Here is a 24,268-nt window from a genome sequence, read left to right on the forward strand (position 1 = left end):
TCTTTATAAACAAATGGCACCAATCTACTATCTAGCTACATGCTAATTAATATAGTTTAGGAAGGAAGTTTCATAACTTTTTTTCTTCTCAAATATAACAAGTTCAGATAGTTCAGGTAGGAGGGACACAGACTTGAGGGGAGGATGACAAGAGATGGGCATCACATAATAAAAGGTACATTTATCAATACATTTTTGGATTAAAAATCCTTTTGAAAATTTTTAATTACCATGTTGTCACCTTATTTTATATTTCTACTTTTAGAAAATGTCTTTCCTCAGTCATACAAGACCAAACTGAGACATATTAATGGCCTCCAATGAGCAGATATTCACACAATTACCACAGAAATGCTAATAAGTTGTTCAATAGCACTGACTTCTCAGCATTTAAGTCCACAACATGGCTGTGATTCAGCAAGCCCTTTTAATCACACATCTGCGTGTCCAACATTGGGTCTTAGTTCTTCTATTACTAGTTCAGATAGTGAAAACATGGAGGTTAGTGCTAAGGGATCTCAAAGCGCCTTAAAAGACCTTTAAAAGATCTTCTACAGCATTTTGGGATAATCTGAGCAGATGGGGCCCATAACTCTGGGCTTTGCTAACTGCATTTAAAGAGACTTGTTTTCTTTAAGTAGACCAAGAAAATAACTGTTCTTGGTTTATTCTTAAGCAAACAAGTCTCTTTAATATCCACTTCAAAACTTTTTAAGAGAAGTGAAGTCAGGGCCTTTATATATATATATATATATATATATATATATATCTAATATATATATCATGCCACATAAGATAGCATGATTTTTGTTTCATTCATGAATGAAACAGATGGATGAAGAACCAGAACATAATAGGCTAACTTTGTTTTTGAAATCATAAAATAACAAGCCAGGTTTCAAATCAGCACTTAATTTGCTTTACATTGCCCCCAAACCTTTTCAATATTTTTGTGAAATATTATCGAAAGGAGGTAGAATTATTGGGAGTTATGCAATCGGAAGGAAAACATTGTCCTTGTTTAGGACATCACCTGCAGTTTTTGAGAGCTTTTGCTGTCCCTACTTCATAGCAAGGTCATTTCTGTCACTACCATCCAGATGTCTGTCCTCAGGGTCTGTCTAAAGAGGGTTTTCCCTGCGAGCAGGGCCTCACTCTGGTGCCTTCACCTCCCTCTTTATTCCCTCTTGTTCTCCTCCCACTGCTTTTTTCAGTGTATTTTTCTCAATTCAACTCTCTCAAATTCCATGAGTTTATGGAATTCCATCAGTTTATCTCAGAAAGGAAACAAAGCGGGTAGGCCCACTCCAAAGTACTGCTATTTGATTTTTCTTTTTTTAGTTATGTTTGAATTGTTTTAGGTATTCATAACATTTGTCTTAAGCAGTATTTTGATATGTAGAAGACACACAAAGTCAAACTGTAAGTGATCTTGCCATGTATTCCTCTGAATATCTACTGAACAGGAGTAGGGTTAGGGTAAAGGGTGATTTGGAGATCTTCCAAACCCACCTGGATGCCACTCTGTGCCACGTGCTCTGGGTGTCCCTGCTGGAGCAGGGAGTTGGACTAGATGATCTCTAGAGGTCCCTTCCAACCTCAACCGTTCTGGGATTCTGTGAGAACCTGTCTGCTGTAGCTTGTACATAAGATGACTCAGACACCAAAACTTTTATTTTTTATGTGTGTGTATATATATATATGTATGCACATGTGTATGTATGTATATTATATACACACACCCACCCACCCCCCTAAAGCACATAAGAAGTGAATATCACAAATACATTACATAAAAATCACATAATATATTATTAAATTGAACTAAACATAGCAAATAGTAGTGAAAGACCTATTCTTTCTTCTGGAGGCTGGTCTGCTTCATGCAGCTGTGCTCTTATCCAGCAAGCATTCCACTCTAACACATGGACACATATGTTATTCCTCTCCTGGGAGGGCCAGTTTTTGCCTATAGAACAGTAACTAGATTACAGTTCATCATACAAACTGATTTCAAACTTCCATATCTTCTTTAAATCAATGTTCCTAAGCGTATTTCTAAAAACTTTTTCTCATGAAAATGGTAACACAAGCACAAAAGGAACTTGGTGCCGCTTCCCACCACATACACCATAGTTAGCAGTCTCCAGGTCTGCCCTATTAAAAGCACATTTTCTGCCTGTGTAACAGACGAGTATCTGACTTGCAGTTTCTTGTTAAAATCAGATAATATTTGACACTTGAAAGATCAGCCTTGGGATTATATGGATAACAGAGTGAAATTGATTTTTTTAAATATGATCTGCAAACTCCTGCTTAAAGAGTTTCATTTACTGGGTTAGTCAAGTCTATCTTTTTCTAAAATCAATCCCAATAGAGGACAGTGCTCATGATGAACTATCCTGTACTAATTTACAGGCATGCACAGAGATTCATATGCACAGAGCTTTACTATACTGCATGTGCCAATTCAGTAAGTGAAAAATTTAATAAAAGCATGTAAAAGATGACCATAACAGCACAACACAGATGATCTATATTATAAGATTTTGTTCTTCATCAGAAATACATAATAAATAATTGTAGGAAACTTGCTGGGCAAAGGTTGTGAAAAAGAATCAGTTATTAATGCACATAGCCAGAAAGTCTTGGTTACTATTTCCGTTAACTGGACCATGAGATACAAGGAGAATCTCATTTTAAATCTACCTATATTCATTAACTCTATTTTCCAATAACAGATTTTAAATAAGACAAAACTAAGAGTGACTGTATCATCACATAAAAGAGCTTACACCATACTGCCATGCCTGTCTTGTCTTTGCAACAAAAGCTGTGAATACATTTTATTATGAAGAATGCTATCTCACTAGGTCTGCACTTGAGTGATGCCTTCTTTACCAAAAAAAAAAAATCTACTGGAGGTCAAACCTACCTAATCTTATGCACTGTATTAATTAGTAGGCTATAAATTAATCGATATTGTCTACAAAGGACAGCACTAACATCTATTCACAAATCTGGAGCAATATGATTAGAATTTCCACCCTTTCAAAGGATAAATTCAAATGTTTTAAATTGAAAATTTCTCTTTATACAAACACACATGCCAAGCCTGGATCTTGCTGGGAATTTTCTGAACAAAACCAGTTTTGTCAGCAACTGCCAGTTTCTTGAAATGAAAGTACTTTGCAAAAACCGTCACTCTTAATTACACTTCATGCATTTCAGCCAGATATCACACATGCAATTAGGGCCCATCAGAAAATGTCATTCCTCCCTATCAACTCATCTGACTGGGGCTTCAAGATCCTTGTCTTCAGGTCAGTTAGGTATAAGACAGCCCAACAACCTGACATTTCCCCAGTTTTCCAGGCTCAAGGGAATTCTTGCTACTCTTCCCGACCTCCAGCTAGATGCAGCCCACTGACTGTCTCATTCTCAGATCACTAAAATGCCTGTCTCTGTGACTGCTAACAAAGTCCTAAGCCATGATGACAAATTGATATGGATAACAGTGGATAAATTATAACAATATATAAAGAATTATGAGAGAAAAAAAGAGCAAAATATCATATACTTGTTTTTCTAATGCAGTTCTCACTCAAATACTCATTGCTGCCTCCACTGGACCCTAATTCCTGGTCTGCAATATGACAGCGAAGGGAATGGGACCCAGGCCCTCCTGTATGTATGCAAGAGCAGATCTTTAATAGCATATGATGAGCTCGATTCTATATTTTTCTCTAGAAGCAAGGATGAAAGGAAGATGGTACTCTTTGGTATATGTGGAAGCTGGAACATGATTCCTTTAACTTACAGATCTGAGATGAAGTTTCTGTGCACTAAAATGCAAAAAGGAGTCAAGTGTAATGTTACAGGGAAGGTTGTGAAGCAGATGTGATGGAGCTCACAAAATGAAGAGCGATCAGCTAGCCAATGTGTCTTAAGTATCACGGCTTATATAACTCCCTGCAACAACAACCTCTGCGGAAAAGAGATTGCAAAAAAAAAAAAAAAAAAAAAGTATTTCCTGAGGAACATGCCTTCAATAGCTCCTTTCCACCTCCAAGGGACACCTGCACCTCCAGTTGGAGATTTTGTGGGAAAAAGATATAGCTTGGGAAATGAGCAGAGCTCTTCCATCCACCCTTGATTTTGTTTTTTGCAAGCTTTTCCTCCAGCTTACCTAGTCATCAGGCTCCAGGCTGGATCCTTGGTACGGAGATGAGTTTCTAAGTCCTCTGTGTCATGTGGAAGAAAGGATATTCACAAGAGAATCTGAGTGCGCTAAGGAGTGACAGGTATCTACACAGAATAGTGACATCTCAAAGGAGCGCCAGCACATTTGGGTGCATTTGCCCATGCACTTTGCATGAGAATCCTGTGTATGTTAAAGTGATCGTTAATTTCTGTCTCAAAGATTTACCTAAAGCCCCAACATTAAGCTTATTTGGTTTGCTCCAAAATGAGCAAATACAGTTACCAGCACCTCCATGTCCTGATCTTTAAAGATCCTGACTGTTTGTCTTTCCTTACCCGCTTATGAAGACGTGCTGCTTCCTCCTGATACGCAGCAAGCTGTTGCTTCCATTGTTTGACATTGGCAGTAGACTCCAGCAAGGCTGCTGTGAGCTTTGCATTATTACCCTTGAGCGTGGCCAGTTCTGCCTCCCAATGCTTGCTGATTGTCGAACTGCACAGAAAAAAAGAGAATGGTCAGAACCCTGAAAAACTCTGTGGTTTTTTTTTTTTTTTTTTTTTTTTTTTAATGACTTGTATGTTTTTTTTCCCTGAAATATTCAGGGGTAAGAGCAAGCAAAAATCCCTTAACTGAAAGTTCAAATGAGAAAGTGCTCAAAAAAAATCAAAACCTGAAATTCAGAAAATACTCATCAAGAGAATTCTTAATATAGGGATATCATTTTGGCAAACTAAACTATAATCTTCCAGTTCAACATTGCATTTTATTTTATAAGATGCTACATATAATTAAATTCACATTAGCTTCCCAAAAGCAACAGCATCTAATTCTAGAATATGTAAATGATTAGTCATTATTTTAAGATATATGTATTGCGTTAGCACTTTTTTCATCTATGACTTTATGAAATATATTCTAGAAAAAGATTTGTCACCAAACTGCTTAAAAAGAACAAATGTAGTATTATTTGTAGCCTTTTATGCCTGAAATATACTTTCGTTATTAAATACCACATTTAATTTGTACTTACGAATTCAAAAACCTTGAATTTCACCACCATAAAACTATCACTGTTAATATGTCTTTCTTCAGCAAGATCAACAAAGAGACTAAAGATTAAGGGGCACAGAGCTATTATTGCTTTATTCCAAAGACGGAGCTGAACTTGGAGCTTACTGGAGTAGCCTTTGCAGGAACAGTTTATTCTCTTAGCAAAGAGGGGTGTTTAATTTTCGCAGCTAAGTAGTCTGCCATCATCCAGTCTCAAACACATCAGGTGAATATATTAGTGTACAGACAGATCACTAAAGTTTATTTGTATAGTAACAATAGAATGAGAGGTGCACACCTATCCGGAAAACACATACAGAAAATCATTCATTTTGTCTAATTAGATTACTAATGAAGGCAACTTTAACTCTGTCAAAAATTATTTTGCATATGAATATTATTTTGCATATACATTTATAGTATGTGATTTAAACTCTGTACACATTGACAGATAATCAATCTTTCTGTCACCATTTTACCCACCAACTTTCCTTTTTTTCACTTCATGCATCTGCAAAGCCCATCCTACAATAGCACATTTCAAAAAGATTCCTGTAAAAGAACCTTAGGTGTTCAACTCCAACCAGTCATTATGGAATAATCATTATCAATTCAGATCACATCCACTGTTCTACTAAAATGTGAGGTCTGATTCTGCCATGCTCTGCATCTCCTTCCAAACACATCCTTCTTACCCTTGCAGTACAAGTGAGGTTGTGGTTTTGTTTTTTTGTTTGTTAACTCCTGTAGCGTTTCATGATATATTCAACTAATTAGAAACTCACCACTGGAAATTTTAAAACTTAAACAGCTAAATTAGAATAATGATAATCCTACTTCATCAGGGCACACTGACTAATACATTAAGGAAGGTAAGGACTAATTTCTATAACAATGTATACTCTTTCTCTGATCACATTTACTTTCAACAAATACTGTAAAAAAGCAAGCTAATGAAAACCTAGTTCCTTATCATATTCACATTTCCTCCCTGGGGTTCTCAGCCTGCAAACATCCACACCAGCTGTTTCCTGCAAGTAGCTAGTTCCACTCAGTAGCCCTGCAACGGCAGAACTAGTCGCTAACTCTGTGTGTGTGAAAGGTACACGTTTACCAAACGTGCCTTGCAAGCCATCTTTCCTCACAGAAGAATGACACATAGAAAGTTTTATATTTATGTAAAAAGATTTTATATTTATGTAACACAGCAGAGTGTTCCAGTGTATCCAGTAGAGTTACTGTCTGAAAACCCTTTGATCATTTAATATCGTAATTTAACATGCAAAAAGGGTAATGAATGGATTTTTTTTCAATATAATAATTTATATGCCCATAATGATACAAGGTAAACACATAAGTAATGAAGCTTGCAGAAGCCAGATCTCTAGTTGTTGCTTAATAAGAATGTAAGTTGGATCCCTTGTGGTTTTCACCTTTACTTTTTGCCAGTGTCCTTACTACCCCGACAAAAAAATCTTTTGCTCTTAAGTTATTGCTTCTATACTATAAGGTCAGCATTAAATATTACTGCTATAGTTACCCATATTTAAAACCCTGAAGTTGTCTTTGGAGATGTTTATTTTTAAACTGGTCATTTTCAACTGGACTCTATTCATATAATTTCTCAAGATTACTTATATTGCTAAGTAATCTATATAGTGGGCATTAAAACATCTATTGCAATGTCATGTTATTTGTGCACGACATCTTGGTTTTTTCTATAAATAGTTCCTACCCTACCTTCCACAGATTGTACCACAAATATAAAAATATTTACTTAACTTATTCTAGCATTATACCTGATAATACATACTTCCCAAACTTGTTCTGCTTTTTTCTTATATCATCCCACATTCTCCAAAATACATATAACAACGGGATGAATATCATACAAAGTACCAAAGACTTGGAAGCTTTGCATTTCTATGCAAGACAAAATCAGAATCTGGTTGAAATAACTTTTAACCAATTCTAGTACTGATTTATTTTTTTTCAATAATTTCTTTACAGTTTTAACTGTTTCTTGTAACAAGATAATTATTGCTCAATATCTTCTTCCACTCTATATTTGAAAACACAGAAAACACTTAAAACTGAGAAAAGCTGTGGCTGAATAAAACAGTGACTGGGGGTCAGTACCATGAAGTAGAGAGCAAGAATGCCTAACGACACCAATATAACCTAGTTACACGTTTAAAAAAAAAAAAAAAATCCTATCTACAGACTCTAAGCACTGAAGGAAGAGAGGGGCTGTGGAATGGCACCCTCCAAGTACTTTCACACAAAATGTGGGGTTTATCTTAACTCATGGCACACACAGTTGGTACAAAATGTCCCTGAAGGCAAGACCGTGCACAGAAGGTAACAGTGCTGGGATGCTTTATTTCAATCTGCCCACAACTATTCCAGATAAAATGATATGTTAAGTTTTGCTTTGTGGATTTTTTTTTTGGTTAAAAGCAGTCATACTTTGATTTAAATTATTTTCAGAACAGGTAAAAAGGACACCTACAGGAGGCTGTTCTTAAGCCATGCTGAAAGCACCTGCATTTATGTCTACACCTACAGAGCGCGCTATGTTGGTTCAAATGGATAGGTAATTCCAGAAACTCATGCTTTTGGCAAAATAAGAATTCTCCTACAGTTACAAAAATACCAGGGCTAACATCCAGAGCAAGAACTACACAAATCCAGAAACTGAAAGCACAGGCATGGAAAATTCAGAGGGCCCAAAGCCACTGTCCTATGGGCCAGTATTTTGATTATGACATGGCTGCATTACAGTTCCTGAGGACTTTTGCTTAATTCCCATTTGAAAGGTTTTTAATAAAAGGAAATTGCTTTTCCTTTTACTAAAAGGAAAAACTTTTTATTAAGAGGAATCAACTTTACCTTCAAAGCATTAGATTTTGTCACAAGAAATACAGAGTTCTGTCAGATTGCTGTAAAAGTGGCAAAGAACTATCTAAATGAAAAACAGCCATCCTTAATGTGTCATGAGATTATCTGTCCTAAAAGGACATGAAATGATTTGCTCAGTAACCGAAGTGATCCAAACTGCAACACAACTTCTATCAGAACACCTTTCAGGTTTAAACCACAGGGCAAAAAGCAGAGCTGTTTGTATAAGTAAGGGACACAAGGACACATGTGTTTTGAATCCTGAAGCGTAAGAGTTCAAATTATATTTCGTTTTGTTCTGAAAATTGTGCACTCTTTTGCTGACAATATCACAATTTTAATACTTATTTCTTCAGGCTCACCAAAAGCAACATCACTGACTTCCTCACATGCTTTAGGTTTCAAGATGTCTTTCAAAGCAGAAACATTCTTAGCACTTCTGCTTCATGCCTGTTTCCAAGCATGAAAATTCTACTGATTTCTTTTTTTAAAGATCAGATAGTAATATAAAGCCTGGCGATTTCCTGTGTGAAGCTTCCGAATGTCTGAAAATAAAGTATCAAGCTGCTTTTCAAATATAGCCACAATAAATATAGTAAGACAAATAAAAGAGAGAAAAGGAACTTGTGAGACACAAGAGCAAAATACAAGTTTTATTGAACTAACTGATAACAGTTTACAAAAAATGCTTCCATATCAGAGGTTTAGGTCATATTTATTGCTTGTAAAATTATCTTTAGAATGCCACCTAAAACTTGATAGTGAGCAAAGAGCTCAACTCTCCCAAAATCTCAGATCTTTGCCATAGATCATGGTATTTAGTACGGGTTAAATATTGCATGTGTCTACAGTCTGAACACTGTATGGTGCTCCATTTTCAAGGCAAAGGATCCAATATATATATTTTTAGATATTTAACACCTGTGACAGTACTTTGATCACTAATGAAAAACGCTCTTAGAGCAACTGCTTACTGGCATCCTATGACATAATTGTGACAGCCCCTTAAAGATAAAGGAGAATTCAGTGATCTCCCATATTTTTAGGCATTCTGACCACTTAACATAGAGCCTATCGCCATTCCCACTGGCCATTAGCTACAACTGCAGTAAGTCACTGAGGAATGCCTTTGCTATCTGTCCATCTGTGACCTGAATAGAGTGCCAGAGGCTATAAATGCATGATTATCTTTCTCAGCAAAGTAGGTCACTTAAAATTAATCCTAAAAGCTCCAGTCACCCCATTTAGCCAGTTGGAGAAGACTTGCAATGGCGGGGGTGGGGGACACACATTAATGAGTTGCATTTAGATAGAAGTTATTTCAAAAAAAGGCCTGCACAAAATAAAGAAACAAAAGCAGTCCCAATCAGAGAGAATTTCTACTCTTTGAAGTAGAATCAATAACTTATCCAGCTTCCTAAATTACATGTTATACAAATAATAGAAAAGATGTTTTAAGTTTACTTTCAGATTTATAGAAATAAGTTATGTGCAAATTATGCTTTTTAAATGATTTTAATATTGGATTGAGTAAAAATCACTGCTTAAGAACAGAATAAATTTTAAACTGAACTCTATGGTAGCTGCGGTTGCAAAGAACTACAGTTACTCAAGAGCAAATTCTTCAAGCATTATAAGATACACTGGTGCACTGCAGATAACTGGTGAGCAGTATTATCAGCATTATCTTGGGATGGCAGAAAGGAGGAATTCAGTTGAATAGAGATGGGAGTGCTTCTCTACAAAATTTGGCATCTGCTGCAGCAACTGAATCCATAAGACTTGACAAGTATGAATGGGGCACACTCCTCAAAGCTTCTGTGCAGATTATAAATAGTGGCATGCCTTGGAAGCTGGTGGCGTGAGCATTGCCACCTCACAGCAGGGTCTTGCCAGCCAGCTGGTGACAATGCAGGGGCTGTGCAGGCAGCCAGGGGTGATCACTTCTGACACTCTTGCTGGTGAACCTCATGGAGCAGCTCTTCCCCAAGCTTAGGGGGGCAGAAAGGGGATGGCGAATGATTTGGTTCTATTATCTTAGTATAAAGAGAGCTCTAGTATACCCAGAATTTCCCCTCCCCCTCTATTTTTGATGTGCAAAGCAATAATTTAGGTTCATGTAGAACTCACAGGTGAATCAAGGAATGAATTCTGCACAAGGTCTTTATAGAGGGCTCCATATGAATTAAGGCCACAAAAGATTTCTTCCACAAAGGCTTGAAACTGAATATTGTTCCTGGCTGAAATAATGAAAACTTATTCGTATAGCAGTGTTTTCAGAGGGTAGCTTTGAAGGTAACAGCATAAGCTTAAGATAATGCTGAGTCCCCAGGCAGGAACAGTGAGAACTCAGCAATGGGCCATGCTTCTTATTGTTTACATCCAAGTGACATGACTGTCCCATTAAAAATGATCATTTTCTTGGTACAGAGGATGATTGTTGCATCCCTCAAGTTATTTTGAAAAAGTCACAAGACACTTCCTCTCTCACTCATGCTAAGAACAAAATCTAAGCTCCTCACTTCATGTCCTGATTTAGAAGAAATTTTAAACAGGCATTTGGAAAATTTTATCCCTTAGAAAGGGCGTTTACTGCAACTATTAAAATCAAAAAAATCAATTCATGACAGAAAGGATTTAAACATGATGGTTTCAGAGTTTTTCCTGTAGTCAGTCCAAAGTATCACATGCCCTTGGGCACAAAGCTGAAATTCCTTAGTCCCTCTCTGCAATAAAGCAGAAAAGGGTTCTGCCATTTGATTAATTCTTCCTAATTAGGAAGTCTAGAGTGAGTAAGAATGAAAAAGTGGATTGGGCAGCCATCAGATCCTATCTCATTGTTCCTGTAAACATTAGGAAAGAAGTCTTGAGTTGTTCCGCTACTTTTGCTTTTGTACAAAACTGTCTGCCTGTACAGGCCCAACAGATTCAACCAGTCAAAAGACTCCAAGCTTATGTGCATGAGGGACAAACATCTACAGTATACTCGAATCAAGTAAAGGACCAGGAACAAAGGGAGAACAATGGTAAAATGACAGCTTTTACAATAAGGAAAATTACCTCTTAGTGGCTACTGCTTATCGTTTTTTATCTGTAGTTGTGATTAACTGGACACATGCAAAAGGAAGTCATATTGGGCATTAACTAAAGTTTTGATAATTGGATTTTTTTTTTAAAGGGGAAAGTCCCCTCAAAGTTATAATCAAGAGATAATTACCAGGAAATTGCTTGGAGTTAAATATTTTGAGCAAGGCCAATGAAAAAATAGTTAATATTCAAAGAGATCCTTATCCTTAATTAGAACATTCAAAAGAATTTTTAGCAAAGGAGGATAGCTCCCCTGGGGAGAGAAGTAGGAACATTAACTGAGCATGCAAGATCTGTTCTTTCCTTTGGGATAAGAAATATCTACATGATCTCAGTGGCGTTATATCAGCACAAAACCAGGGAGAAATAGTTGTAAATCAAGCTCTTCAGATGGAATAATATACGCAGCTTAAATGACAGATTTGATCATAGCAAAAAAAGATGAAGGAGTGTGGAGGCTCGTTCAAAGACAATAGTACCTTGTTAGCAGATAGTTAACCGCAAGGATGTCAGTCTTCTCAGCAGATGGGGGACAGAGCGGAAAAAGGAGGAGGACTGCGAAACACCTCCCCCTGCCCCGTGTGAGGAATGTCTTGTCATCTTGTCAGAAGAAAAGAAGCAAAGCCAGGACAACCGCACAGGTGGTAAGATGCTGATTGGTTGTAAGCTTTGCAACACTTGTGTTAAGAAAGTATAAAAAGAGGTTGGTTTGAAAATAAAGTTGTCTCACTCTGCACCCCAGATTGAGTCCATTTCTTCACAAGGTGCAACAAAGGAGGCTCTGGAAGCACAGCCTACTTGACGTGAGGACACTAATAACAGACACACACACCCCTACTGAAAAGGGACAAAAGCAGCTGAAGAGCTGACATGGCCAGGTGAGAGCATGACTTCAGCTGAGAGCCTACTGCTCTTTACAAACATTGGAAGTTTATTCCATTTCAGGATACAATTCTTTTGCACACTCCTTTGCTGAACTCAGAGCTAGAATGTGCTTGAACCCCCAATTCTCATGCCAGTGTACAGGCAGGATGGGCAGAAGGCCTTTCCTGCAAAGTTCGGAGCAGGGGTGTAGTCATTACAGAGTTCTCTTCTGTGCTGTTTCACATATGTGATGTTTCTTTGGCATTTAGCCTTTCACTTTGACCATGATCTCAGATTTTGAATCATTTGGAGTTCACGTGCAGCCTGTACACAGCATAAACCTCATGTCCCTAGATCCGTTATAGAGAGCTGTGTTATTAGATGCGTCTTTTCTTATGCTTTGATTATTAGCTCACTGAGATAGGCTCAAAATCCTTGCAGAAGGAACCTGATGGATGAGGCTGACCAAAGAGATTGAATAAGGATACAAACTCTTTCCAGCGTGTGGCAGACCACACGCTATACAATACACAGGGTAAAGAGATGGCTCTATCACTAGCGCCTAAACCAACACTCAGAAAGGTGTTTCCAACTGTTCTAACCAACTCTTCAGAAAACAGCCTTAATTCAAGGCTCACAAACCACTACACAGAGAACTTTCCAATATGGAAGCTTGTCACTGAGGAACAGACAGGAAATTCAATTCTTCTTAAAGAGGGACAGTTTCCCAGAAATATCCTCCAGAGCAATCTGTCTTAACATTCTAGCAGAAGAGAGAAAAGCCAGAGACAAATGCTGCTAAGCGTGGTGATCACTGCCTACGGAAACTCTCTGGGCCAGTGAAAGCGGAAGAGCTCTTAAAAGGCACCCGTGGTATGCAGAAGATTGAGTGTTAATGCATGGGGATAAAAAAAGTTTCAGCTATGATCCTTATCAATCAGAGATTTAGATCCCAGGCCTCTCAGGGTGGGGCGCAGGGAGGAGAGGAGTCCCCATTTTCCACAAGAAACAAGGATGTTTCCAAGCTTCTTGTAGCATCCACTAGTATGTTCTGGGTCTACCATTTACATGGGCAATAATTAAGCTCTGCTTTTTTTTGTTAATTTTTTGGCATTAACAACATTTACATACATTTGTACTGCCACAATACAAAAAAATAAAGCAGTTGTATTTAGCCTAAATCATCAGAGTAGCACTAAGAAAATCCATGACTTCTCTGAAGAGGCTCAAGTTTTATTTTTATTACTACTTTTAATAAGATCTCATTCTTGTCTTAGTAATTTAATTTTTGATAGTAAAAAGCCACTAGACTATCTCTTCATTAAGGCTGCATAGCATAAACCAAAAATCATTAAGTCTGTTTTATAACTTTTATTCCTTTGCAATCAGAGCTAATTAATTTCTACTTTTTTTTTTCTCCACTAAACATTGTCACTAATCACTCCACCTTCACTGTAGTTCCTGACAGGAGAATTTGCTCTTCTCTGTCTCTCAAAGGATGCAGTGATGATGAGGAACAACTCTGTTCCCAGTGACCACAACATCCCTGTTTGCTTAACAAAGTAGGGCTGAAGAGCATGAAAATCCGGCCATCCACACGAGGCAGTTACTGCCCTCCCCAAGACTGCTCTAGTCTACGCCAGCCATCCAAGACAGACCCGAACACTGTTCGCAGGATAAAACACACACAGAGTTTCCTGCCATCTACACAGCCTTCCACCATCACCCTCTCAGGGCTTACACAAGCTGCCATGCCCGCCTGAAAAAGCCCAGGCCATGCAATGGACATCCTCACTTTTGTGCTAGGAGGATACCACTCCCAAGGGTGACAACACAGCCCTCAAACCATTACAGATGTCTGGAACTGGAAAAGGACTCTACACAAAATACTATCTGTGTCTTCGGGGCATGAAGGCACTGGGTGAGTCCAGAAGAGGTTGAATGCCGTGGCTAGAACAGGTGGATGTGGTTCAGGCCACGGTCTTTGAACTGTTTTATTCAGTCGTACGGATGGGGCCAGCAAGACTGTTGCAATGACAGCTCGATTCTGTGGGGAGCAGAGAAGAGGTTCAGGGCGCAGCTGCACAGGAGCTGGGATCACAGCACAGAGTGTGGGTGCCACAGGGACGGGGCCGAGGGGAAGGATGGGCAATGCTGTCCCCTCTCCCCCCACAGATTGGGCACATGCCACATGCACAGGACCGAGATCCCCTGCCCAAGTCTCTGCCTGTGTTTCTAGGCATTTATCACAGCTTAACCTCGACAGAACTGCTTTGGGCTTCTGCTAATGACAGCAAGTATTATGACTGGCTGAAAGTGGAAGATTTACAAGTGTTTTAGATGTGTATTTGAATCTTCTGAGATATCCTGTAGTATCTCTGAAAACCTCCAAGATGCCCTAATGCCTGGTTCCATTTTACTATAGTAACAAATACTAAATTTAGCAGAACAGTTAGTACAGCCTTGGAATTCTGAGATGAAAAACAGAAAGACCTTCTATGGAAGGACCTACAAAATACTTGGATAGACAGTTGGATAAAGATTTTGACTGATTACTCTTTGGCCCCAGCCCAGCTGATACATTAGATTATGATATGTTATAATATCAAATAACAACTGTGGTGCTATTAATTGTTGTGTTACGGTTGTCAATTTGCTTATGTCAGTAAATTTAACGACACACATTAATTGCACAATTAGTGGAGGGGTTGAATCGTCAGTTCACATGCTGACAACAATATAATTTTATTCCATTAAGGAAGCAGAAGCTATGCGAGATCATAGCAAATTTAATTAAGCTTCATTTATCTCCTATGATAACCATACAATTACTTCGAGCCAATAGCCTAAATATAAAGCCCAAATGAGATCATCTACTGAGCTGTCAGAGGCACTTTAAAGACCAAGCATTATGATGAATGAACTGTAAGATCATTGCAATTCATATATTGCGTTTATATAGTTAAAAAAAACTTGCTAGAGAGTTGCAATACTTATTAGTGAATACTACTACTTGTGTAGTTTTCCACCTCTTTTTTAATAGAATGGAAATATTAAATTTTCTTTGTTCAAAGAAAATCTGAATCCAAGGGGAAAAGTTTGAATTTCTTGTACTGTGTTGATTCTTAGAATTAAATTTACTAAAAAGGCAAAATGAGAGAAATTATGATATAGAGAAAGTCCCTGATACTGGAGCTTTTTCTATAACCTGTGTTCTCAGGTAAACACCAAGGAAACCATCCCTAAGCAAGTTGTTCTCTCTCCCCTTAAACCACAGCCAAACAAACGAAAACCTGCACAAAACCAAACCAAAACACCACAATCTCTGGATCAAGAAAAAACTGATCATAGCATCTTCATTCACTGGTAGTTGCAAGCTCTTAGTCAGTCTAGACTAAATGTGGGTCCTAAATGATTCTGAGAAGAGCTTGAAGGGAAGCCAACCTGGGTCAGATGATTTGTCTCAATTCAGTTGTAAGTTTTAAAAGAAAAACATTCAGAAGCACCTCTTCCCAACTCAACACTTAATTGAAACAGTTTCAAAGAAGACTATAAAGTCCCCCTGCAGTTTAACGAACTCAACACAAACCCAAATGGGATGCAAATAGTAAACAGCTTCACATGAGTTCTAAGTTATTTCACAGAGAGCAAAAGGGACAGTGAGTTCCTATCCTCTTCCAAGGCTATGCCTACGTACCACTAATTGAGCTATATTAGATGATTTATTCTCTAGCGTGACTATCCTTATTTCACTTTCATGAATGGCATCTAGGATAGGAAAAGAGAAGGAAAAACAGTGTGATGTCAAGACACTAAAAAGTCAGCTTTCCTGAGCCTCCCACCATACTGAATATAAGGCCCAGCATAGATGCATGCTAAAGTGCTAACGTAAATAAGAATAAAATCTTTGGCAAGTATAAAAAGGAGACAATAAGCAGTGTTCTCGTGTAATTGCATTAGTTTGAATTTTCAGATTATTTTCTAAATAATGTGAATGCATAAATCTCAGTCTTATACAGTAACTGATTAGATGACAATCTGTGCATGTAGGAAATTATTTTAGTCATCCTCTTGAAATTCAAACCAATTCAAAAATGAATTTCCTACATAAAAAAAGGATTGGCTTGAGACAATCCACAGCTTATTCTATAACACACATTCTCACTTTAGGAAGGGAAAGAAAAAATCTCAGAATTACTTTCATTTTTTCTTCGACAAAGCAGAGTTGAATAACTTACTGGAGACATGAAGCACAATTGAGTTTTAGTTTAGTTTTTTTTTTCCTCCTCCTAAATCATATTGATTCAATGAAATGACTTCTTGAATTTGACAAGTAGCACGAGTTGTTAAAAAACAAAACCTCTTATATTCTACTTTACTTTTTATTTGTGCTAACTCAATTCATTACTGACAAAACTAGACAACTGTTAAATATCACTGTGTTATCCTCTGACAATGCTTATGAATTAACAGTTGTCCATGTCATCTATGTTCTATTCAGCAGCTTGATTTCATCTCAGCAGAGACCCCTGCTATATGTTCAAGACATTGATCAACACAAATTACTTTCTACCTGTACTAAAAATTGTTGGTAACATCTGCAGTGATATTGAAAGAATTTAAAACACCTGCCACTACAGGTACTTGAAATCTCCCCTAAATCATAACCTTGATGGAAAATTACAGTTGCTGGTCTCCATTTAGCTGTATTCCACATTTTATTCGAGCTAATTCTTCCCTCAATAAGAGTATGATATATCAAGTATTTCTATTTTTGACAGATAAAATATTCTGTCTCACTGTTAAATGTTTCTGCCCCAAACCTCCATGTGTGCAGGAAGTGGGGTGATACTACTGAACTTTCACTGCAAGATGACTGCCTACCCCAACCTCAGAGAAAACTATCCAACATGACAGCCCTCCTGCCACAATTACTGTCAGTATCACAACTGCTACACGGGCAAAGCCTAGATGTTATATATATGCATTCTGATGCACTGAAACTGCTTATATTAAAGGGGCTGTGGAGTTTTATCCATTTTTACTTTCTTCTTTAGGAGACTTAAGCATCTTGAAATTAACCATCATCAGGAGAGCAGGAGGAGTGAGAGCAGACACAGAGCCACTGCAGGGGAACAGGATGCCAGAGGATGTAGTGCTGGGTTGCCTCCATAGAAAAGGACGAGCTCAACCCTGAACCATAGTGTTGCTACAAGGCACTAGTTCATGCTGGACCTGGTAAAGATGGCTTAGTGGATGAAAACAGTCTTCCCCATGTTTAGATGTTTAAAATTTAAGAGAAGCAAGTATCTTCAGATGGCTGGGCATCTGGCTCATCTTAGGTGCCCACCCTAAGGCAAAAAGCGCCAGTCACTGTGGAAGCCCCTCAGGCACAAATTTTTAGGCCTAGCATCACGTGAATAGAGCAGTTGATCTATTCTCCCTCAGAGAACCCAGGCCATAGCATTCTCCAAGAAATTATCACCTTTCCTAGCCTTTTTTACCCCCCTCCCTCCTCTCTTTAAAGCATATTCCTGCTCAAGCTACACTTCCTAGTTAGCTTTAGCTAGGGCAGCAAAGGATCAAGACTTGCAGCCACTTCCTCAGCTCGCTCTGTTACTGCTTTCTCCACACCATGCAGAACCTGGCACAGCTGAATATATACCTTTACATCTTAAACAGAAAAAGAATCCATAATTTAAATACTTCTCACTAGCTATCATCAGGTCTGACTTTTATGGTCAATCTCCAAGGAGACAGTTATCTAACTGATTAAAAATTAGCTAATTTATAAGTCCATATGGGCTTCATTAACACAACCAAAGTATTTTACAACTGACAAAATACTTCTCTCTGGAAAAGTTTTAGGTGAATCCACAATTAATAATTCATAATGATCAAAAGTGGAAACACAATATGACTTAAGGTGTTTGTAACTGAGGTGAGATTCCCTTGCCATATATCTAATAGCATCCTTACAAACGCCAACAAGAATAAAACAAGTAACAAGGTCTCAGGTTTAAATTACTGAAGACGGTGCTAGTCAAACTGTCTTCTGTTTCCAGAGTGTCCCTTTTCCCCAAGGACAGGGGACAGTTAAGAAAATGATATAGAAGAGACCAGAGGAAGACAGAAATACATAATTGATCACTTCACCTACAAAGGGAGTTGTTAAAGACCGAAGGTATTTTTATTTGTATTCTTGGAAGTTATGGAAAAATCAGTTTTACACTGCTTCAAGAATAACTATTTAGTCATAAATGTTGCCACTATACTTGTACACTTATCAGGCATCCCAGAAGGCCAAAAAAATAGTCATGTAATATATAAAAGATTTCAGAACTGGGTTTCTCTATCTTTACACATATGTGCAATTATAACTAGAGAGAAAAAAGCTCCTGAGAAAAATTAATTTCCCAGATTCTTAAGATTCTTAGATTGAATGGTCTGCCCAAATATTAACATGCATTTTTTCTAACTCCATATGAAAAACAATGTTTGATGCCACCACCAAAGAACAGTGTTTTAAACAGCTGGTATTTACATTTTCTGTTACCTAAAACAAGAAGCAGATATGGCAAATCAAATGGGAAATGCTACCCCTGTAAGTGTATTTTATAACCCCACACAATCTAATACAAGAAGTCTATCTCGGATGATCCACAGCTACAGCTGAGAGCATACAGAGGGCAGCATGATGAATTGCTTTCAGTAAGAGAAGAGCTAAATTTATGTCAAGCAGATGCACTCAACTGAACTTCACTTTCAACCATATGTATTGGGTTACAGACTTTTTTTTTTTTTTAAATATTTCCTCAAGTTATCAATCAGGATTTAGGCCTTTCTGCCTAAAGAATTTAATATAGAACCTCTCTTTGAAGAGAATAAAACACATGGGCAAGTTACGGTGACAGAAGAGTTATCTTTCAGGAGAGCAGGTGAAGGGAAAAAAAAAAAACACATACAATATAACTAGAAGGCAGCAGAAAGGCGAAGCAACTTGGAAACACAGTAAACCTACACTGAAGGGTAAAGAGGGTCATTGAAATGCCTAGCAGGACAGTTGCTTGTGTTTAGACATTTTTATTTATTTTCCTCTTTTAAATAGCTTCTTTATTTCAGATTGCTTCATTCTAGCTCTTGCCATCTCAGTAGATTCCTGGCATATGGATGATGTTATACAAGTACTAACCAGTTGGACAATTGGAAGGATCTCTTCAGCAGACAAACACACTTTGGCTTTCTGAAGTATGGAAGAGTTTTAACTAATTATTTCCTGATTTTTCTAAAGCTGTTTTTCAGTCTGTAGACTATGAACTCAAAAGTTGTTCAGTACAGGTTCATTTTCCTGTACTTGTAAGGAATATAACAGTTTTTTTTTTTTTTTAAACCATAACTACAAACAGGGTAGAAATTATGCACGTTCATTCCTGATCTGTACACCAATTTAACAAAATAATATAAAGCTGACAAACATTGAACCTTAGAATCATAGAATGCTTAAGGTTGGAAGGGACCTCTAGAGGTCATCTAGTCCAATCCCCCTGCACACGCAGGGTCACCTAGAGCACGTGGCACAGGACTGCATCCAAACGGGTTTTGAAGATCTCCAGAGAAGGAGACTCCACAACCTCTCTGGGTAGCCTGTTCCAGTGCTCTGGCACCCTCACTGTTAAGAAAATTTTCCTTAAGTTCCTGTGGAACTTTTGGTGCTTCAGTTTGTGGCCATTACCTCTAGTTCTGTCAGTGGCCACCACTGAAAAGAGGCCAGCACCATCCTCCTCACTCCCTCCCTTGAGGTACTTATAGACACTGATTAGATCCCCTCTCAGCCTTCTCTTCTCCAGGCTGAACAGGCCCAGCTCCCTCAGCCTCTCCTCATAGGGCAGATGCTCCAGGCCCCTGATCATCCTTGTGGCCCTGCGCTGGACTCTCTCCAGCAGCTCCACATCCCTCTTCTAACTGTGGAGCCCAGAACTGGACACAATACTCCAGATGCAGCCTCACCAGGGCTGAGTAGAGGGGCAGGATCACCTCCCTTGACCTGCTGGAGACGCTCTTCTTAATGCACCCCAGGATCCCATTGGCCTTCTTGGCCACGAGGGCACACTGCTGCCTCATGGTTACCTTGTCATCCACCATGACACCCAGGTCCCTTTCTGCAGAGCTGCTCTCCCAAAGGTCAGTCCCCAGCCTGTACTGGTGTCTGGGGTTATTCCTCCCCAGGTGCAGGACCTTGCACTTGGCCTTGTTGAATTGCATGAGGTTTTTCACCATCCAGGGGTCCAGTCTGTCCAGGTCCCTCTGGATGGCAGCGCAGCCCTCTGGGGTATCGGCTACTCCTCCCAGTTTCGTGTCATCAGCAAACTTGCTGAGGGAGCACTCTGTGCCTTCATCCAGGTCATTGATGAATAAATTGAACAGGACTGGACTGAGGACTGACCCCCTGGGGACACCGCTAGCTACAGGCCTCCAACTAGACTCTGCACCGCTGATCACCACTCTCTGGGCCCTGCCATCCAGCCAGTTCCTAATCCATCTCACTGTCCACTCATCTATCCCACACTTCCGGAGCTTGCCCAGGAGGATGTTGTGAGGGACGGTGTCAAAAGCCTTGGTGAAGTCGAGATAGACGACAGCCACCGCTCTCCTCTCATCTATCCAGCCGGTCATTCCATCATAGAAGGCCATCAGGTTAGTCAAGCAAGATTTCCCCTTGGTGAATCCATGCTGACTACTCTTGAGCACCTTCTTGTCCTCCACGTGCCTGGAGGCAATAGCCAGTATGAGCCATTCCATCACTTTTCCCGGGCACGGAGGTGAGGCTCACTGGCCTGCAGTTGCCTGGGTCCTCCTTCTTGCCTTCTTTGAAGACTGGTGTGACATTGGCCTTCTTCCAGTCCTCCGGCACCTCCCCCATTCTCCAGAATCTTTCAAAGATGATGGAGAGCGGCTTAGCTATGACATCCACCAGCTCACGCAGCACTCTGGGGTGCATCCCATCAGGGCCCATGGATTTGTGGGTATCGAGTTTCCTTAGGTGCTCTCTGACCCAATCTTCCTCTACCCAGGGTGAGTCTTCCTCTCTCCAGGCTTCTTCTCTTGTCCCTAGGGCCTGGGGCTCTAAAGGGCTGCCCTTGGTAAACACCGAAGCAAAGAAGGCATTCGGCAATGCTGCTTTTTCTGTGTTATTTGTAAGCAGGGTACCCACCCCATTCACCAGCGGACCTACGTTTTCCCTGATCTTCCTTTTGCTGTTAATATATTTGAAGAAGTTTTTCCTGTTATTTTTAAACACCCCTTGCCAGATTGCATTCCAGACGTGCTTTAGCTTTCCTTGTTGCATCTCTGCATTCCCTGACTACGTTCCTGTATTTCTCCCAGGGGGCTTGTTCTTTTTTCCACTTTCTGTACACCGCCTTCTTCTGCTTGAGCATTGCCACAAGCTCCTTGTTCATCCACGCAGGTCTCCTGCCCCCTCTGCCTGACTTCTTACACACAGGGATGCACTGTTGCTGCGCATGGAGGAAGTGCTGCTTGAAAACTAACCAGCTCTCTTGGGCCCCCCTTCCTTCTAGGGCTCTAGCCCATGGGATTCCTCCAAGGAGGTCTCTGAAGAGGCTAAAGTTGGCCCTCCTGAAGTCCATGGGTGCAAGGCTACTTACAGCCCTGCCACCTCCTTGTTGGATCCTGAACTCCACCAACTCATGGTCACTGGAGCGGAGGCTACCCCCCACCTTCACATCTCCTACAAGTCCCTCTCTATTTGTTAGCACAAGGTCCAGTAGCCCACCTCTCCTTGCTCAGAAGCACCGAGAAGTTACCGTTGCTTAAACACTGGGTGCAGGAGAAAGATGCTCAATGCTCAGCAGGAGTTACAAGCTGCCCAGGGAACGTTCAGCATGGCACCATCGAGCATGGAGAACTGCTGAGAGCCAGTGGCATCCAAATAGCCGGACACACAGCAGAGCATGAGCCCTTCCATACCCTTGGAGAAGCCCAGTGAGTCTGACGATTTGGGTATAGGGGTTAATATATATATTTTGCCTAATAAAAACTAGGCTGATCAGATAGATCATCCTACCAGACAGCACAAGCAACTAGGCAACAAGTAGGCAACATAATTGCCCACTTAATATTATGAAACAGTTCAAAAACGTGCCCATTTAACCCTAACTAGCACAGTCATACTAAGGTTAGAATCCTAGAACTTGCTTTTTTTTTAAAAAAAAAAAAATATATATATATATATACACACACACCTATTGGTAGAAAGCACTTTAGAGCATTTTCTGTCTGGTATTGATTAAATACTAGCATATGAATAGTCTCAGTTGGGCTTCTCAATAGAAGAGTGGCCAACACATCCTTAATTACAATAATAAAGACTCCACCTAGCCCAAAATTCAGTTGAGGTCAGCAGGTTTCTACAAGAGAGTTGCCCTTTCTTCATTAATAGCTCACTGACGAACTGATACTTTCCATTAGCAAGACAAAACCTTGGGTCTTTTGAGACTCAAAGGGGACCCTCTAAACCTAGCACTGACACCAAAAGACTAATTGTAAGTAGGGGTATCAAACAGGACAATAAACCAAGAACAGGCATACCCAGTGCATATGTGAAGTAGACAGAAAAATGCAAAACATACATTTTCTAACCTATATTCTAGACCATGAAAAATTACAAGTGAGCTGTCTCAAAGAATATCTAGTCCTCGATGCAAAGTGTAGTTATCATATTGGCATATCAGAAAACATTTACATATAAGAAGAGAGGGAAGACCTTGCAGATATCTATTTTTATACACTATTAATGTATAGACTTGTAGACTTCATCATAATTCACAAAAATACCAATAGAGAGTTCCAGCACAGAAACAAGTTCAAATGAAATCTTTACAAAACTGATAGATGTGCAACATTTGTAATATTCCTTCAACATGCAAAGAGCACTCTTACAAAGCACCATTTCTTCAACAACATAGAGTAGATGCACTAATAACAGTTGTAGTATAACGATAAACACAATCATTCTACTAAAAGATTAGTGCAAAACTATGTTTTATCATTTGAAAATGTAAAGGATTTTTTCCAGATACATTCTCTTACAAAATATTAGAATTCTTGAACAATTCCGATTCCATCTCTGCTTGTTCTGAATTATTTGCACATTTTCGAGTTCTAGAGTTCCCCAACTTTTGAGACACTGAGAGACACTGATCAAGAGCTCTTAAACTCTATTTAAACTGAATCAAGACCATGCATCAAAAAAGCGTTTCTAGCTTTGGTAGTTAATTAAATATTGAAGTTACTCTCTATGGTCTCAGAACTTAAAAGAAATTGTTTTAATAAAAGGCTGCTTTAAATCTTTAAATCACGTAATCCTGAAGTGTTGCAAGGGTCCCTTATCCTCCAATAACTCATCACTGGAAGACTGACATCCAGTACCATCTGTCATTTAAATAAAATCCACAAAAGTAATTTAATTGAAACAAATTGAAACATAGCACTTCACTAAGAGCTCAGACATTTAAATAATGCTTCCTGTTAAAGGGACACCAGCACTCACTACTGTCCAAGTCCTTGCATACATTATAAATTATATAAAAAAAATTTTTTTGACTTTTTTGTGGAGAAAAAGATTATACAGAAAATCTGAAAGTCAGTCCTTTATATATTTCTTTTTAAATCAATTAATTCATAATTGTGCTACTTGAAAGCCACCTCATGGAAGAAGGTCCCTTTAACAAGGAAGGAAGCAGGTATCCCTTAATCAGGATGTGGGAATGGAATCTGTACCTATGTGTAAATGGCAATGTGTTCTGGGTTGGTTCAGCCCTCGGTTCTGAGTTCTGTGTCACTTCTGGCGTTGCTCTCTCATCATCTGTTCCATTAATACTTTCGGGCGTTAAAGGAGACTGAATATCCCCTCCAGCTGATTCCTTGAGTAAAACAAATAGACATCAAGTTTCAATTACAAGCTGATCTACTCAGAAAGGCAACATTCATATAAGCTCTAACATTAAATGATAAATGAGATAAGATTTCAGACAAAAGTAACGTGAAGCTCAGATTTCTGGCATGCCTTATATTCATATTTTATCATGCAATGACTTAGCAGTGTAGACCATGAGATTATCACACAAAAAACCACAACTGACC

General features: G+C 39.0%; 1 protein-coding gene across 1 annotated transcript; it reads right to left on the reverse strand.

The window, feature by feature from the left end:
- Positions 1–4,199: 4,199 nt before the first annotated feature.
- Positions 4,200–24,057, reverse strand: LOC148591546 (homer protein homolog 1-like; the record flags this gene model as incomplete). The annotated part of the gene is made up of 3 exons (XM_088537356.1): positions 4,200–4,384; positions 4,540–4,696; positions 23,906–24,057. Coding segments are annotated over 3 exons (444 nt in total), but the record flags the coding sequence as incomplete, so codon positions are not given.
- Between the last annotated feature and the right edge of the window lie 211 nt (positions 24,058–24,268).

This window comes from Tinamus guttatus, unplaced genomic scaffold, assembly GCF_059628265.1.
Source record: "Tinamus guttatus ecotype Peru unplaced genomic scaffold, ASM5962826v1 Tinamus_guttatus_pri_ptg000748l, whole genome shotgun sequence".
NCBI classification, from domain to species: domain Eukaryota; kingdom Metazoa; phylum Chordata; class Aves; order Tinamiformes; family Tinamidae; genus Tinamus; species Tinamus guttatus.